Source organism: Hipposideros armiger, unplaced genomic scaffold (assembly GCF_001890085.2).
Source record: "Hipposideros armiger isolate ML-2016 unplaced genomic scaffold, ASM189008v1 scaffold_559, whole genome shotgun sequence".
NCBI classification, from domain to species: Eukaryota; Metazoa; Chordata; class Mammalia; order Chiroptera; family Hipposideridae; genus Hipposideros; species Hipposideros armiger.
Genome location: NW_017731909.1, coordinates 794,796 through 812,632, shown reverse-complemented (window position 1 = coordinate 812,632; position 17,837 = coordinate 794,796). Strand labels below are relative to the sequence as shown.

Here is a 17,837-nt window from a genome sequence, read left to right as displayed (position 1 = left end):
CTCTGGCATCCCAAGCCAGTTCTTAACCATTACGCCACTCAGCCGGCCCTGAATTCATCTTTTTGAATGTGAAAATCATGCATTTCAGTGCAACTTTCACCTTATTATCCAGGCTGTGAAAAATGTTGAAGACTGATTTGCCTAGTGGATGAATGTGACTGTTAATTTCTTGAAATGTCTTTTTGTCTGTCTGCTCTAACATCGTTTACTCTAAGAAGTCATTACAAGCCATTTTCAACTCAAAAATCATTATGTTTCAAGTTTTCAATTATAAGTTCACTTCTTTTGGACCTTAGAACACAGTTTTTCATTCCTGTTTGTTCTTAATCAAAATTGCCAATTCATTCAGTACAGTTGATCTCATGTAGATGTTAGGAGAAAAATAAACCAGTCCAGTGAATTCTCAGTAAGGTGTGACTGGGGATTAGCCCACGTAACTGATGAAGAATAAGTGCATTTCTTAAATAAAATTTTTATTAAGGAACAAAATATAATTTTTATATTACATAATAGTATAAAATAACAGATAAGTGATCCGTAAGTGTACAGCTTGGTAAATTACCACAAAGACTCCCATGTGAACATTACATAGATAAAGAATAGGATCATGTTAACTTCCCAGAAGCCTCCTTGTGCCTCTCCCAGCACTATTGCCACTCCCCCTCCTCAAGGTACCTACTATCTTGGGTTCTAACTGTGGGGAAGTTTTTATTTTTTTCAACATTAATCAGAGTTTAAACTTACATCTCATAATTCTAGTAAGTTTCTTGGATCTGTTTATATTCTCTGTTTTACTCTTTTCTTGGTTTTTAGTCAATTCTTATCACTTCATGTGCCTGTTTATTTTTGATTGAATGCTGGACATTGTGTATGTAAAATTTTAGAGATGACTTGAGGGTCTGGATGTCATGGTAATTTTCTCCAGAGATTTCCTTTGTTTCTGACAGGGAGATAGACTAGGAGAAAAGCACCTTGGTTCACTTTTGAATGGAAGTGATTCAAAGCTGGGCTTTAGTCCTTGGAGAAATAATGTTTTTCAGTTTACCATTTGTTTTAGAATATAGTCTTTTAGGAACGCACATGAAAATCAAGCATTGAATAGAGACCCCTTCAGCGGAACTTAAATTCCAGATTTTATTGTCCTATTGTTTACAGTCAGCCAGAAGCTCTTCTCAGTTTCTTAGTCTCCGCTGCTTTCTGCTCAGCTTTTCAGCATCCCAGCCACTGTGTCCACATGGGCAACTACACCTTGGAAAACAGTGCCAAATGTTGGACTTATCTCGTTGGGCTTCCTTCTCCAGAATTATGGTGCAGCAAGTCTTTCCTGCCTTTGAACCTACAAACTGAGGCTTTTCATGTTTTACCTGGTTTTATTCAATGGGAGGATTGGTCTGGGAAAAGAGCGAATTCATCATTACTGAATAGAAAATATATGTTAAGAAAGGTGATGTGTTTGTACCTACATAAATCAATAGTTCACAGACTTTTAGGTAGCGTGACAAGGTTAAGAATGTCAGACAGTGAGGTGTTGGAGACTTTGGGTCAGTTCTGAGGCAGGTGGTATTGCTTAGATGTCTAAGTAAGCCAACTTCTCTGAACTGTCACAGTGTCTTCATGTATACATCATTATAGTCCTCTATACAGCATGTTCGGATTGCCTTGGGGGCATCTATCTCAGCACTATCTATAAGCACTGAACATTTGTGAAAATTGATTAATATCTCTATTTTGTAATCTTGATATATATGTGTCTGCTCGCTACTAAAAAATGAAGTATATTGCCTGTGTACTCTCCTGATAACAATGTGGGACTGTATTTAGAGTATATGCACTGCCCTTTTCCCCCCAGGTTTTCCTTCTTGATGTAAGGTCCTTACATTTATAGCATTGCCGGCTCACACTATCATTTTGCACCAGTAGAGAATTTTTTTTTTATTGGGGTATTGCGGGGAAGGGAACAGTGCTGGGGAATTGGGGGAAGGGGAACAGACAAGTTGCTGTCGTTTTGTTCTTCAGTCTAGTTGTGGAGGACGTTGCTTCACTGGCCCAAGTTGACACCATCATTGCGCTCTTCCTGGGCGAGGCAGATCAGTCGCCGGCTTCTGGACGGCCGCTCACTGCAGCTGCTGGCCGCTCACGCTGGCTGCTGGCTACACACGGTAGCCCATGGCAACCCACTGCCACAGGGGCTGCAGCCTACGCCATCGCCGGCGACTCACGGCAGCTCAGCTCCAGGTTGAGCTGTTGTTCAGTATCTTAGCTGTAGAGGGCAGTGTCACTGACCCTCATATGTGGGATCCGAACTGGGGCCCTCTGGCATCCCAAGCCAGTTCTTAACCATTGCGCCACTCGGCCGGCCCGAGAATTTTTGTTTTAGTTGTATTTGATAGGTATTTATTGTCTGTTGGAACAAACCACATAGATGAGGAGAATTAAAACACGACTTCTGATCTGTAGAAGCATGAGGTGTAATGTGACAGCCATTAGAAAGATGCCAATGAAGTTGTGGAGGGAGAAGCTGTGTCCTATGGGTAAAGTTAGGAAAGATTTTATGAAAGAGGTGACATTTAAGCTGGCTCTTGATAGATGTATAGGATCTGCTCACTTGTGTGGGCATGGGAGGCACTCTACATGATGGAGACAGGACAGCTAAGGTGGGAGTTAGTTTAAGGATTCTGCGAGTTGTCAAGTCTGATGAACCAAAGGTGAGTACGTTGGCTGCATATTGAAAAGGGCCTTAAAACCAGGGCAAATAGCTTGAAATTAATTGAGGAAAGAGTGATGAGCTCTCAAAGGTGTTGTAGTGAAAGTGGCAAGGCTTACGCTATGCTCTGGACCCTGTGCTTGCAGTTTTGTAATGGTTGAATTCTAGCAAGGGATGTAATTAACGTAGTAATTGAACAATCTTCTGTTGCCTTTATGTTTGCCTTTCTCTAGGTGAACTATAACAGTTACTTAGTTTTCTTGGGGGAAAACCCATTGAACTTTAAATAATTATTGTATGTATCCACTAATATATTAATTGAATATGCATATTTACCATTTCATAATGTAGCAGGCATGTGGCAAGGTGCCAAGTGCAGGTCCTACCTTCATGGTACACTCGGGGGCAGATTTTGCTAGACTTCACAGAGGAGGCAATTCCTCAGCGGTACCGTGAAAGATGAAGAGTGGGAGTTCCAGGTAGAGCAATAGCATGTGAGGCATCCACCTGGTGTAGCATGGAGGCACGTGAACACATCATGCAGGCAAGCAATTCCATGCTGTTCATAGGCCTGAAGTGCTGGGTATGAGGCACAACGGAGAGCTGAGGTTGGAGAGGTAGAACCAGCCTGTAGAGAGTCATGCAGGCCACCTGGGGAGCTAGATACTTGACCTTGAAAGCGAGGGAGAGCTACTGAATTATTTTACATAGCCACAGGAGAAGTAATAATGTTTGTGTTTTAGATTGGAGATAAGTGAAGGGAAGAAAGATGGGAGGTAGTTCTCTTGGTCCCAGTAAGGCCTAAATAAAGCTGTAGAATCAGAGATAATGAGCAGAGAGCGTTCAGAGGTATAATCATATACCGAGTGAAATTCCCACAGAGGTGGTAGGTAGAGCAGTCATCTTGAGGAGGGAATACCCCACACGTGCCTGGGAGAAACAAGCTATGGGAGGACACCAGGTGTGTTACACCTATGAGCTTCCCAGACAATGCCCTGCCTTCTCTGATCTTTTTCTTCCTTTTTATTTTTTTTTATTTTTATTTTTTATGCTCGTATCCTAGGAATAGAATGCCTAGGTGTCTTGTGATTTAGATACATGAAAGCAGTTTTATATTTATTGTAATACAATAAATAAATGCTCTTCTGCCGGCATCTGGTGGGTACATTTTAGTCTTTCTTAGTTGGGTGAGTGCTCTAGATGTTAACCTATGGATAAGAGGTGGGGTATGATTATCTCATTGGCTCTAATGTCCTGACTGTCAGAAGCAACAGTACTGATTTATATGACCTTTATATGACCTTTACCCTTGGCCATCTATTCAAGAGTTGGATACCTTGGAAGAAAAGAGGAGGACTAGAAGGATGCTGGGAAGTTCATATAAGAGCTGTGGTTTTTGTGGTTGGCTATCTGGTTCATTTTCACGAGATAATGGGAAAGAGTGTGATGGCATTTTGAGGTCTACTTGGTCAGATAATTTTCCCTGACATTTTTGAAATGCTGAGGTGCCTACATACACAACTAATAGTGACCTGAGTGAGACTCCCTATTGTGTTGGTGGCTTGCTGGCTGGAAGACCCATTCTCTACTTCTAATTGGACATCTTGTACCTTTGAAATGGGATAGGGGCTCTCAGAGGGACGGCTGTGGTTATAAAGCTTGTGGTGATATTTGCTAGCATGCTCAACGTGATATATCTGACTGGTGGGGAAGGATAAGCTTTTTCATGTGCCCAGCAAGCAAAGATGTTTGTAATCAAATTTTGGTTTTGCATTGGAACTTATGTTGAAATAGCGTGTTCTTGTGGGGCAGAATTCACTGCTTGTTCAAGACTTCTATTACCACTTGTTTATATTCAGAAAACTTTTCTGAATTAGTTTTGTCTTTTGACTAATATTTTAATGTGGGAACAAATACCAAGAAGCCTTCTTTGCAATGTCATTTATCTGTTACCAACCTCATTTTCCTTTCAGATATTATCAGATGCAACACAGCCTCTTGAAAGTCAGAATTTTTCTCCTGTGGTGCGAGATGTAAGTTACAAAAAAACGTGTTTTCCATGAATGTATTTTTTTCCACTACTATCCTCTCTCCCCCCTCCCTTCCCTTTTTCTCTCCCTGTCTCTATCTATCTATCTATCTATCTATCTATCTATCTATCTAATCATCTACCTATCTATCTATCATCTACCTATCTATATCTGTCTCTTCTCTGTCAGTCTGTGGGACTAAAATGTGGATATTAAATAAATGTCTTCTGTGTGGATATTAAAGAAATGTCTTCTGTCATATACATTTAGGCAGTGATTGCATCCAACGGTACATTGCCTGATAAGTATAAATATATCCTGAAACTCCGAGAAAGCAGGTAAGCATTGTTCTTATCTTGGATCTGATGAGTATTTTTTTTTTAATGTTTCAATGTGAGTTTATGAGACTAGGTTTCTACAAGATGTAAATTTTGAAAATATCTGTAAATATAGGCAACCCAAACTAAGTGAAACCAGTATGAATCATTTTCTCCTGAGCAGTCTTGTAGCATCATTTGGGCTTTCTAATATCCTATGGAGACTTGTATGTAAGCAAGCAAAAGTCCCAAAGGGCCGTCCTTTGGGTGGTCCTGTCCTTTCTTTAGCATGTTGCATATTGTCATGCCTCAGTTATTTTCTCAAAGGAAAAGGAACATGCTAATCCTTCCTGTGGTGCTTTCAGTCTGTTTTTTAGTTGAGGGTTTGGACTCTATTTTGGTTAGTGTAATGTTTAGGAAAGTAGGCTCTTGGTTAGAAATTAAGAGTAGTGAAGAAAGAAAGTGATCAGAGGTCAGTTTTCCTGGGGGATTCTTATTAGGTGCCAAAAAGTGATGTGGCAAATCGACCCAAGAGAATAGTTCTCACAGAAAGATACTTAGCTAAGGCCCTTATTTCCTTAATTGATTTTTCTATTCAAAGTTTGAAAACATTGACATTTTTTTGGAACGTTCTGGTCTACTTCAGCTGACTGCACTTGGTTTGTATTTATATCTGCCCCACTGGTCTATTTATATCTAAAAAAAATAACCCATGCACTGAATTCTCAGGAAAAACCAGTGTGGGAAAATTAATAGCAAACAAACAAGCAAACAAACTGCCTGATATTTTTTCTCAATTGTCCTACCTTCAAGAAGTAAATACAGAGATCTGCCCAGATCACGTCTACTACTGTTATGCTTTTTCCATATGTGTTAGTTTGCCCACAGTTACTTTTATGCACCAATGAAAAATTTTGGCATAAGACAGCAAGAGTGTATAATTTGTGTTTTAAAAAAGCAGCTAGCTCTATAACCCCATAGGAGAGTTACTTGTAGGGGAAACTTCACATGTATTTGTTTTTCGTAGCTCTCTGTATCACTTAATTCTCATCATCTGATGATCTCTTATACTTATGGTAATGACGTGTGTAACACGTCATGGTGACATCTTCACTCTCACACCCCGTATTTCATGTAACAGTAGGTCTGCTTGGCTCCAACTGCTAGGACTGCCTGTCTCCTCCTTCCCTGGTGGAGTCTTGTGCCAAGAGGCTGATATGACGATCGCATTTTGAAAGGAAATTTAAGTTATCGTGCACCGGCCTTATTCTTATGTTCCTCTATCACTTACCACAGCGTTTGGGGGTGCTGATAAGATTTAAGAATCTAGAAATGAGTCTTTAAAAAATATATTTTGAATGTTTATATTTAGACATGGAAAGAATATGTTTTAATCATGTAAACTAAAGAAAGTGTTATTAAATAGGATATACAATAACCAAATAATAGTGGTTCTTTCTGGGAGGTTAAATGGATGGGGGTGGAAGGAGACCACACCTCAACAGTAATATGAATGTTGGGGTGAAGAGGGACAGAGACATTTTATATTTACATTTATTTTTATTCACTTATTATTCATGAGAAGGTTCAAATTTGAACAATGTCCTGGCCTAAAAGATCCTAGCAGCACAGCCTGCTGCTACGACGTCCCTGGCACCAGGCCATTTCCATGGCTTTACACTGATATCCAGGAATTTGATTCAAAAGAATTTTAATGACTCCTTTTATACTGAGCGGTAATGGGTTTATAAAGATAAGTAAGACTTAGTCACCCTCTTGGAGGTCAGAATTTGTTGGAAAGGAAAAGAGTTATCTGTCAGGAAGGAACAAATTCTAACAGAACAAACTGTGGAAGAATTAAAATCCTGCCAAGCAGGATTTCTACATTTGATCTCTGGCATTTGTAATTTCAAAGTTATGGTTTCAATTGTCTCAAGTGACCCTAAAGATAAACAACCAAACAAATGTCTAATAATAATCTCTAACAATGATCTCCTCAGATTGATGTTTCCTGAGGGTGTTGTGAGGAGTAAATAAGATTTCTGAGGTAAAGCCCCAGCTCGATTTTAAGTCACCTCCCCTGGAAGGACAAAGTGTGAGACCAAGTGACTCAGCCCTGAGTAAGACAAACAATGGCCCAGCATTTGCGCCTCACTAGTCAAATTCATGAAAAGTCTAAGGACGTACATCTCTGCAATGTCAGGGTCTATGGTTCATTGTACAAAAGTGAAAATAATCAGTGAAAAACGTTGGTGTACGTTAATTCCTGTTGAGGTTCTTATTATGAATAATGTGGGGAAAATGATTGCTTTATGGTCTTAAGTTTTAGTTTAGTTTGGGGACAGCAAGATTCTGTTACTTAATTATTTTGTTGTTGCTGTTGTTATTAAATGATCCCCACTTGCCACACCTTTTTCTTTTTTTAAATAGGGAACGTGCTCAGTCACTTTCAATGGCCACCAAGAGAAAGGTCTTGGTTCTTGGAACTGGTTATGTATCTGAGCCTGTGTTGGAATACCTGTCAAGAGATGCCAATATAGAACTAACAGTAGGTAAATAAGCCCTAATTTTTTTAAGAAGAAGAAGAGGGAAACAAACAAACAAACAAACTGATTCCATAGCATGTTTACTCTGTGAATTTTAGATGACTTTTGTTTCTAAACTTTGAAAAAATGATTTTTGGAGATTTTAAAAGGTGTTTTGCTCTCTGATTAGTGGAAGGAAATCTAAGAATTGGACTTTTTCATTCTTAAAATAGGCTCTGACTTAAAGAATCAAATTGAACAGTTACGCAAGAAATATAATATTAATCCGGTTATTATGGAGATTGGTAAACAAGAAGAAAAGCTGGGCTCCTTGGTGGCAAAACAGGATCTTGTCATCAGGTTAGTATCTAGAAAGAAATGATTGTCCTATGTTTTGTTGCTGCTATTTCTTTTTCCTTATTGTCTTTTCTCTTCTGTTTTCTAAGTAAACTTTTAAATTTAATTGTGCATTGAGAAAAGTTCACAAATCACAAGTGCATAGTTCAGTGAATTTTCACAAAGTAAACACACCACGTAACAATCATCGTAACCGGAAATGGAATTTGTACCCCAGAATTCCTCCCTGTACCCTCTCCCTTGTATTAGCCCCATTTCCCAAAGATATGCGCTGTCCTGGCTTCTAACATATAGATTAGTGTTTGCTAGTTTTCAGCTTTGTACCATTGGAATTGTTTCCTATGTCCTCATTTGTGGCTGGCTTGTTTCATTCAACATTACGATTGTGAGAGTTGTTTGTGTTTTTTGTAGTATATTCATTCTCATTGCTGTATAATATTTCGGGTGTGGATATACTATTTGATGGTCGATGGATATTTAGGTTGTTTCTGGAATTTGGGTATTATGAATCATGCTGTTATGAACATTTTAGTATATGTCTTTTGATGACTATATATACACATTTCTGTTGGGTATCTACCTAAAAGTAGAATTTCTGGGTCATGAGGTATTTGTGTTTCATACATTTTGATAGCAATTTTATCTTTTGGATTTATAAAGCATAAATGAAATTGAATAGATTCTCTAGCTTTATGACCATTTAGGAACAGATCTTGAAATATAATGTTTATTACTACCTAATAAAAATGCAGATCTAACTTCTAGATAATACAGAGCTACATGAAGTTCCCTTCAAAATTAAACATGGTTTCTAAATACCAAAGTGATGAGGATAGTAATTAATTCTTAGACTATAATTTTTCCAAGCTGGAAGGAAAAAAGTCACTTGCTCATTTATAGTTAGATCAATTCATACTTAGATCAGATTCAAATGATATCATTGAAGGAAATTCTGTGATGTCCCATTAAAAAAAAAAAAGAACAGGCTTGGAAAACATATACAACAAAAGGTAATTCTAAGTGGGAACTTTTACATTTTCCTTTGGTATATTTAAACATACACTCATTTTGAGGACTTAAAACATTATTCAGTTTGTAGAAATTAAATACACATTAATTTTTATTCAGCAAAAATTTACTAATGACCAATAAACATTGTCTGTCAGTAATATGATTATGAAAATACAAAATTGAATGCTCTAGCATTCTGAATAAAACATAGAGAATTTGTTTTACCACACAGAGTTAGCTACATATAACATTGGTTTTTGATTAAAAAAATAACATTATAAAATACATTTGGAACTAAATCTAAAGCAAAATATGATAAGATAATGGATACAGACAATAATCTATTAGTGTGTTCAAATTTTAAAATTTAGCAAACTGGTAGCCTTTCATAAGATTTAGCATTACCAAAATCTGTTTTATATTTAATTTTTCTCGATTGAGTTTCTTTGCTGAAAAGTGGTGATACTGGTAGACATTATTATCCTTCTGTGTTTTTAAATAATTTAAAAAAATGTTTTTAAGTTGGTGAAAGAATGTTTTGATAGAAGCACAGTGATAGAAACTACCAAAATAAAATGAGTAAAGGCTATGTTTCACAAAAAATTTTATAATAGTATGTATAATAGGATTTCTTCATGGTTTTAATTTTTTAATTTTATTTTTTAATGATTTCATGCAAATGAAGTCATTAAGTTACTTTGGTAAGTTACTTTGAAAATCCATTTGCATTTTGTATATGTTATTACAAGTGGCATTTTCAAGTATTTGGATTAATTTGGTTGGAGTCAACACAGAAATTCATGGGTTATGTCCCCTTTGCTAGTTATTATATCAAGTTACTGTATCACACGCACAATGAATTATGAGCTCTAATCCCTTTGTCTAAAAAAGGTACCATCAACCAAAGTCCTATAATTCTAGTCCTCAGCTTTTTATTAGGTTAGTGCAGATAATGCCAAAGTTTAAAAATAGTATTAGATCTGCTGGCTGAGTGGCTCGTTGGTTAAGAGTTGGCCTTAGAGCGCAAGCTCTGAGCAGTAGGGCCACCCCTTTGGATCCCAGATGTGTCAGTGACGCTGAACCCTCTACAGCTAAGATGGTGAACTACAGCTTGACCTGGAGCTGGGCTGCTGTGAGTGGCTGGCGATGGCGTAGGCTGAAGTGGGCTGCCATAAGCTACCGTGAGTTGCCGGCGACAGCATAGGCTGTAGTAGGCTACCGTAAGCTACTGTGAGTGGCCGGCAGCCAGTGTGAGTGGCCAGCAGGCGGCGATAGTTGCCGTGAGCTGCCGTGAGCCACTGTGAGTGGCCGTGCAATGGCCGGTGACCCATCTGCCTCAGCCAGGAAGAGTGCAATGATAATACCAACATGGGCCAGTGAAGTGACATCCTCCACAACTAGACTAAAGAACCAAAGGACAGCAACTTGTCTGTTCCCCTTCCCCAATGCCCCAAAGCTGTTCCCTCCCCCAGTTCCCCAATAAAATCTATTAAAAATAAAAATAAAAAGAAAGTTAGATCTTGATAACATTTTTAACAGGCAAGTTTTCAGGGTGGGGAAAGTGACACAAAAATCTCCACTTAACCTTTAGGCTAACAGTGTATTTTCTATTAGTATATTTCCAACAAAGAATTTTGTAAGTACAGTATTTTGTTCATTCTCTTTAAAAGGGCTACCATATTCTGTAATAATTCTTTTCAATTAAAAAGCCAGAAAACAGAGATCAAGAGCTTTCATAGTGATACTGGAAAAATATGTACAATATTTCATTCTACATGATAATAAACATATTTTGCAGTACATATTCTGTTGACCTGAGGAGAAATAAGAAAGAGCCTGAGGTGTGGGTTTATTGTTTTGTTTCATGTGAAATAGAGAAAATCTGAAGCATGCAGGATGAGTTTGACATATACAGTTATACAGTGTGATAATATTTATAAGTTTGTATTTATATTGTCATTGGGACTATGTAGATTTCTTTACCAAATAGGCAATAAGCTAGTAGAATTTAAATATTGTTTAGCAATTGATAGGGTGTTTTATTATTCCTTGGATAGAATATGAATATACTCATTGGTATCAGCATTTATGGAAATTCATTTTTGTGTGTGTGTGATCTTGTAGTCCCCATTCCGAATTAAAACACCAAAGCCAGATTTTTAGAAAACCCAATCAAAGTTGAGTTCTATTTGCAGCCTCATTTTTTGCTCACCATATAGACCTTTCACCACTTTTGGAGCCTTTACAGCAGTTGATAACATTAAAGCCCGTCTCCTACCTTAGCTCTTCCTCGACTCCACCCTGTAATGTAACACACAAGTCACCTTGACTAAATTTCTCCCTCTCTGGATAGCCATCTGGGAGATGTGGAGGCAAAAAGAACAGCAACCTTACCTTTTAGTAGGGAACTTAAGACAGGAAATCATAGAAATATAAGGATGAATGGAATGAATTCCATTAAATTTTATGAAGAAATAGCAGGGTGCATAAAGAGGAAAAAGATCTGGCTTTGGGGGCATCTGGGAAAGTGTCTTGGAGGAGATAACTTTTCAGACCTTTCTTTAAGGAGGATTAGATGGAGGTAGGTAGGTGGAGGGAGCATGCCAAGCTGAAAGGCACAGTGAGAGGAAAGGTTCAGAACTGGCAAAACTGGGAGTGGAGAGTTACAAGTGCTTCTCTACGGAGGAGAGCGAGGGAGAAAAATGCAAAGGTTTAGGTCACGTTGTGGAGATTTTTAAATGGGATAACAGGATACATTTATCCTATAGTCCTCAAAGAGTCATTGATCATCTCTGAGAGAATAAATTCATGAGAGCGATGTCTCAGCTTTAGTGCACTTCAAAAGTTTCTCATTATCCTCTTCCTCTGTTTCTCATTATCCTCTTCCTCTGTTTTTAAGCTTGTTGCCTTATGTATTACATCCTCTTGTGGCCAAGGCATGCATCAAAAGCAAAGTTAACATGGTCACTGCAAGCTACATCACCCCACCACTAAAAGAATTAGAAAAGAGGTATGTTTTAGTCATTTTCAACAAAGTATAATAGCTCCATGGAGTTATTTTTATTTTACATCCAACTTTTCCTTGCTCTTCTTTCTACCTGTTGTAGTGTGGAAGATGCTGGCATTACGGTTATTGGCGAATTGGGATTGGACCCTGGTCTTGATCATATGTTGGCGATGGAAACCATAGATAAAGCCAAAGAAGTGGGAGCCACGGTGAGCGCAATTTATGCCCAAAAGCCTATTTAGGAAAACATGCAAAGGTCCAGGCTTTTGTGTTCGGAAATAATCTTTTCCCAATTTTAATTAAAAGGTGTTGCTGTAATCTAATTGATACTTTGACTAGAAATTTCAAGTAAAATTCTGTAACTGCAGAAAGATCTATCTGCATGGTAAAACAATGTCCAAGTCTTAACAATTTATTTTTAGAGCAAGAGATGCTACTATAATATTTTGGTTTAATAATAGATTTTAGACTACCTTGGAGATTCTGTTGTTCAGGACCTAGCATGGATGTGAGTCTCAGAACTTACTCCAGCAAAAGGACTATGAATGTGGATTATCTGTCACATACGAGGGATGCACTTGTCATCACAAGGGGTCGGATGAGTACAGGATGTTGTTACTCTTATGGGTACAGATTATTGGATGAAAGAAGACTGAGAATATCATAGACATTAGCAGCTCTGGAGGCAAACCTGGTCCCTTCTCCAAGCTGGATCCCCAGGTGAAAGCAGCCTTTACAAGAGCTTACATTAGGAAGTCCATCTTACCCCATAGTCACCTCAGGTAATAAAGACACCCAGACACAGCACAGGCCTATCACTGGATTCTGAATACTATGAGGAGTTAAATGAAGGTAACTCTCAACCTATTGAGAAAAAAAGATCAAGATGCTATGAAAACTGATGCTATGATCAAGAAAAGAACAGGGGCCGGCTGAGTGGCATGTTGGTTAGGAGTTGGCTTGGGAGTGCCAGCTCTGAGCGGCAGGACCCCGGTTCGGATCCCACATGAGGGCCAGTGACACTGCCCTCTATAGTTAAGATGGTGAACAATAGCTAGACCTGGAGCTGGGCTGCTGTGAGTTGCTGGCGATGGCGTAGGCTGCAGTGGGGCTGATCGGCAGCTGGCATGAGCTTTCGTGAGCTGCTGTGAGCCGCCATCAGTGGCTGTCCAATGGCCAGTGAACGACTGCCTTACCCGGGAAGAGCACAATGATAATACCAACATGGGCCAGTGAAGCGACGTCCTCCACAACTAGACTGAAGAACAAAAAGACAGCAACTTGTCTGTTCCACTTCCCCGATTCCCCAACACTGTTCCCTTCTCCCAACTCCCCAATAAAATCTTAAAAAAAAAAAAAGGACAAAATGTGCAAAGTCTTCAAAATCAGAAAAAGGAGCCCAGAAAAGGAAAAGGAAAAAGATCAAAGAAATGAAACCATTTTTCACCACTGAAAGTCACTTTTTACTTATCCTGCTGACTAGTCTAGCTGGTCTAGAGAATGCCTTCTTTTTGCCAAAGGAACCATGTTTTAGCATAAGTGGGGTGACTGAGTGGTCCATTATAAATAAATGGTGGCGCAGCTGGAAGGATGTCACCTGTAGGCTCATGCACACCTCTTATGGAGGTTAATAGGACTGCATGGGTCCTCCCCTTTATCCTGTCAATCTAATTAATTGCACTTCAGAATGACTTTGTGTAGTCAGAAGTAGAACCTACACATGGGCTTTGGGGTCAGATTTTATTTAACAATAATATGCCTGGGAACAGTGGCACTAGGGCAACTTTTGTAAGCTTAACAATTTTTCCTACTGGCCTTCATAGGATCAATGCTGATTTTTTTTTTAAGGTCGTTATTATTATGTGGTGAAATCTTGTAATTAAGTCACAATACAAAACAATCACCACCTAAAACCAGGTATTCTTATATAGTCAAATATCTTGTAAAATTTAAATTAGAAATAACAATATTCCACATGATGCATGTACAAATTCTCCTTAAGATTGTCCTCTTGTACAATAAAATATTGTTAATATATTCAAAATAGTTATGACTTTTAAAAGTGGGAATAATTCTTTACAATATTCATCTGTTGTTGTTATGAAATATGTTTTACCTCTGAGAAGGAGCTATTAGATATGAAAATGTGATGAATCATATTAAATGTTTTAGTTTTCATATATGTAATATATAAAATCAAATATGGAATCAAATTAATTGTAATTATATATCATATATTAATTATTACTTATTTAAAAATGAATATAATATATAATCAAATTATAATAAAATATATACCTTAAATAAAAAAGTCAGGAGGAACTGACCAAGCAGAATTGAATAATAGTTGGATTTTTAGCCAAACAAAATGTTAGTCACAAATCTCTAGAAGGGTTTTAAAAAAAATAATTATATATAAAATATAACTGTGACAAATGGTGTTTAGCTTTAAGGATGTATTTTGGAAAGCCTTAGTGACTTTAAGAAAGGAAAACTGTAGCAAGTTTATCTGCTACATGTCATAGTCGATTAATGTATTAGGCACATTATTCTCTTTAACTTACTATGAATTCCCCCTAATTTATTGATGCTTTATTTTACAGATTGAATCGTACGTTTCCTTTTGTGGCGGGCTTCCGGCCCCTGAACATTCCGACAATCCTTTGAGATACAAGTTCAGCTGGAGTCCCGTGGGAGTGCTGATGAACATAATGCAGCCCGCCACCTACCTGCTCGATGGAAAGGTGATGATTCTCATCAGAGCTTTAGAGATACAAAGCTGTGCTACCTGCCTGAGAAAGCCCAGACTTTCTCCCTGATGGCAAGGCCCTTTACTAACGGCTGTGCTGCGTGTGCTCCACCCTGTTCTCCTCGGGCATTTCGCAGTGTCTAGTTTCTGCTCCATGCAGTGTATCTCCTCATGGTTCCCAGCAGAGCCAGTGCACATTCTTTCCTCTTCCTGCAAGTTGTTTCCGCTTTTGGAAAAGTCACTTCTCAGCTCCTCTGCCTGTGTCAATACTGGTCATCTTGCGATTTATTTCAGCGTGACAAGCAATCCCTGAGTCCCTCCTCTGTGCTGCTTTGAGGCAAAGCTCCAAAGGTTGTCACACTGAACGAGATTCCTGGCTTCAGAGAGCTTACAGCGAGGATGTGGGGGCGGCTGTTGACATGGAGGGTTCCGCGGGTCAGGGAGAGAAGCTAGGTGTTTTTTCCCCAGCTGCTGTGTCCAGAATGCAAATGCTCTCTGAGTTTAGTATTCTCTTCATCACGTTACAATACATCAACTGTGACTGATAGAGGATGTTAAGAGCATTCAGCTGGGATTCAAACTCAGGTCTAAGTAACCCCAAAGCCTTTTCTTTCCCCCTGTACTGGATTGCCTCCCGGTGGGAAAGACAGACGCTGGAGTAATAGCTGTAAGCCAGTGAGAGAAGTTCCAAAGTGCCACACAAGCAGATGACAGGGCAGCTGATGTGACCTTGGTGAGGAGGTGGAGAGAAGAAAATTAGCAGAGGGGAGATGTGCTTGGTCAGCCGGGCAGGAACGCTGCCACTCATGCCTGGGCTAAGCAGCATCGTCTTTCGATTCTTACCATAACCCGACAGGGTTTATAAGGGAGCAAACGGGCATAAGGAGCTTCGCTAACAGCCACAGTTAAAGAGATCGAAGCGGCACAGCCAGTATCCAAGTCACATCTGTCTGCCTTCATAGTTTATCCTCTTAACCGAAGTGAAGACTCCTATTTGGGAGCAAACATGAGCAGACTGAGGGCCTCTCGTTAAGTTTGTGCCCAGGCACCCCCCTCACCCCAGCCCATGCCTGACCCTGCAGGGAGTGGTGAATTATATGATCAGATGTGTGTCTTGAAAAGATTCCTCTGGGAGCAGTATTATAAATTCTCAGTGTATCTGAGTCTGAATGTGTTTCGTGTACAGATAAAGGGGAAAAGTGAAAGCATTTCTTCTTAGAAACAAGGTGAATGTTGTTCTCAGCCAGGGTCTTCTGTGCCTGTGATAGGGTAGAGCTCACAGCCAGGCCAGCTTATGGAATACCGAGGTCCGGGCCCATCCCCAGAGCGTCTGCCTTGCCTGGCTTTGGGGATCTTTAAAACCTCCCCAAGTGATTCAAATGTGCAGCTGAATTTGAAAAGAACTGATTTAGTGACCAGAGGACAACAGCTGTACTTAAAACTCTACAAAACAAGCAATTTGATGCTGGAAAGATACATTCACGTGTTTCAGGGTATAAAATAGGACCCCTGACTTCTGGTCCACGTGTTGGCATCCCCTACAGTGTCGCCAAAGGCCAGGCATTTGTGAAGGTCTGCTGGCCATTCGTCTCCTGACATGTATTGTAGGCACCAAAATTCCATCTGGTTCCCTAATTCTGTGATCATGGAGGTCTGGGCAGGAAACTCAGCCTGACATTCTACCAGAGACACTTCTTTTTGATCTGCCACAGTCTGTCTCCTACTGCATTTCAACAGCTCCTTCCACCTTCTGCAGTTGTAAAAAAGAGACAGGCCTATGCTTGGAGACTAATGTGAATGCAGGAAAAATTCTTGCTTCAGTTGGGCAAAATGGTTGTTTTCAGGAGGCCATATAAATGACAAAGATGATGACAATGAAAGGATCTGCAGAGTGCAAGGACTTTGATGTCAGGGGGCCTGGCATTGTGCTCTAGCTCTGCTGTCACTGGCTGGGTGGCACTAGAATAATCATTTAGTCTCCCTGAGCTTTGGGATCCTTCTGAAAATAAACATAATAGTACCAGCCTTGCAGGGGTCTTGCATTAGGGCTCAAACGAGATCACATAGATTACAACTGGTTTAACGTAGATTACAATTAGATTGGCAGGCTCATGACTCCCTAGCAAATATTAGTCACATAAAGACATTGATGGTGGTGAGAACTCAGGAAAAGGTTATTTTCAGGCAGCAGCAGTTGAATTTGTTGAATTTGAAGTTTTTCCTTTTCATTCTGAACTCCTTTTGTAAAAAAACAAGGAGTGCTTTATTCATCTCCCTGACACTGCGGAGTACATGAAGAGAAAACATGATGTTTTTCTTCTTTTTGTTAAAATGATACTTTTTTTCAAGGTCCTACTCCAGTATCCTCTTGTGGATGCATCTTTTCCTGACCACTCCAGCCCCAATTCACTATTCTTTTGTCGGAACTCCCGCACTTTGATTGTCTGTGTCTAAGAATTTTCCGGATGCTGTATTATTCACTCTGTAATTCAAGTGTATCCGTCTGTCTCGCAGCCCAAAAGCCTCTTGTATTCTTGTCCCTCATCCCCTCTGTGGCCATGGAGTAGGCCATACATAATTCACAGAGTCATAAAAGGGGGGCCAGGTGATTCTGGTTTCTGCTTAAAGGGGAAGCCTTAAACTTTTCCAGCAACTTAGGCAGTAGCCTATGAATTAGGACATACCTCATGGTCCTACATCCTTGCAGTATTTCCAGCCACTGGTGCTATGTCTATCTTCTAATTCCATTCCTAACAAACCTGATTTCCTTCTATGTATTGGGAGACAGTGATTGTGCCTTCTCTTAGTTTTGTGCCCTCCGTGGGTGGTAAGGCACTCTCCTAGATTGGTGGCACCTGGGAGTGGTGTAGCAGAGCGTCACCATCATCTCCTTCAGCCTCCTCTCCCAAGCTACCCCCAGCTACACAAACACTGTAAGCCAAGACCATGCTTGCTCTGCAAACACAGCTTTGAGATAGGCTTTCTAGCCCTCAAGTTTGCCTGCATGTCAAGTTTGCCTTGACTGCAGCACCGAGCCCCTCCCTTGCAGGAAATCAGGAGCTGCTGCTGCTCTCCACTGCCTGCAACCCTGCTTAATGCAATTTTCAGGTGTCAAACTGGCACAGTCTGGAAAGCTG

General features: G+C 39.6%; 1 protein-coding gene across 2 annotated transcripts in view; it reads left to right on the top strand.

Annotated features, from left to right (window-relative positions):
* Positions 1-17,837, top strand: part of AASS (aminoadipate-semialdehyde synthase) — a 59,565-nt gene that overhangs the window by 28,885 nt on the left and 12,843 nt on the right. For both annotated transcript variants that reach the window (XM_019623708.1, XM_019623707.1), the window contains exons 12-18: positions 4,678-4,737; positions 5,005-5,072; positions 7,482-7,603; positions 7,810-7,936; positions 11,844-11,954; positions 12,052-12,160; positions 14,555-14,695. In XM_019623708.1, coding sequence (XP_019479253.1) covers positions 4,678-4,737; positions 5,005-5,072; positions 7,482-7,603; positions 7,810-7,936; positions 11,844-11,954; positions 12,052-12,160; positions 14,555-14,695 — 738 coding nt within the window. The remainder of the gene's footprint in view (positions 1-4,677; positions 4,738-5,004; positions 5,073-7,481; positions 7,604-7,809; positions 7,937-11,843; positions 11,955-12,051; positions 12,161-14,554; positions 14,696-17,837) is intronic.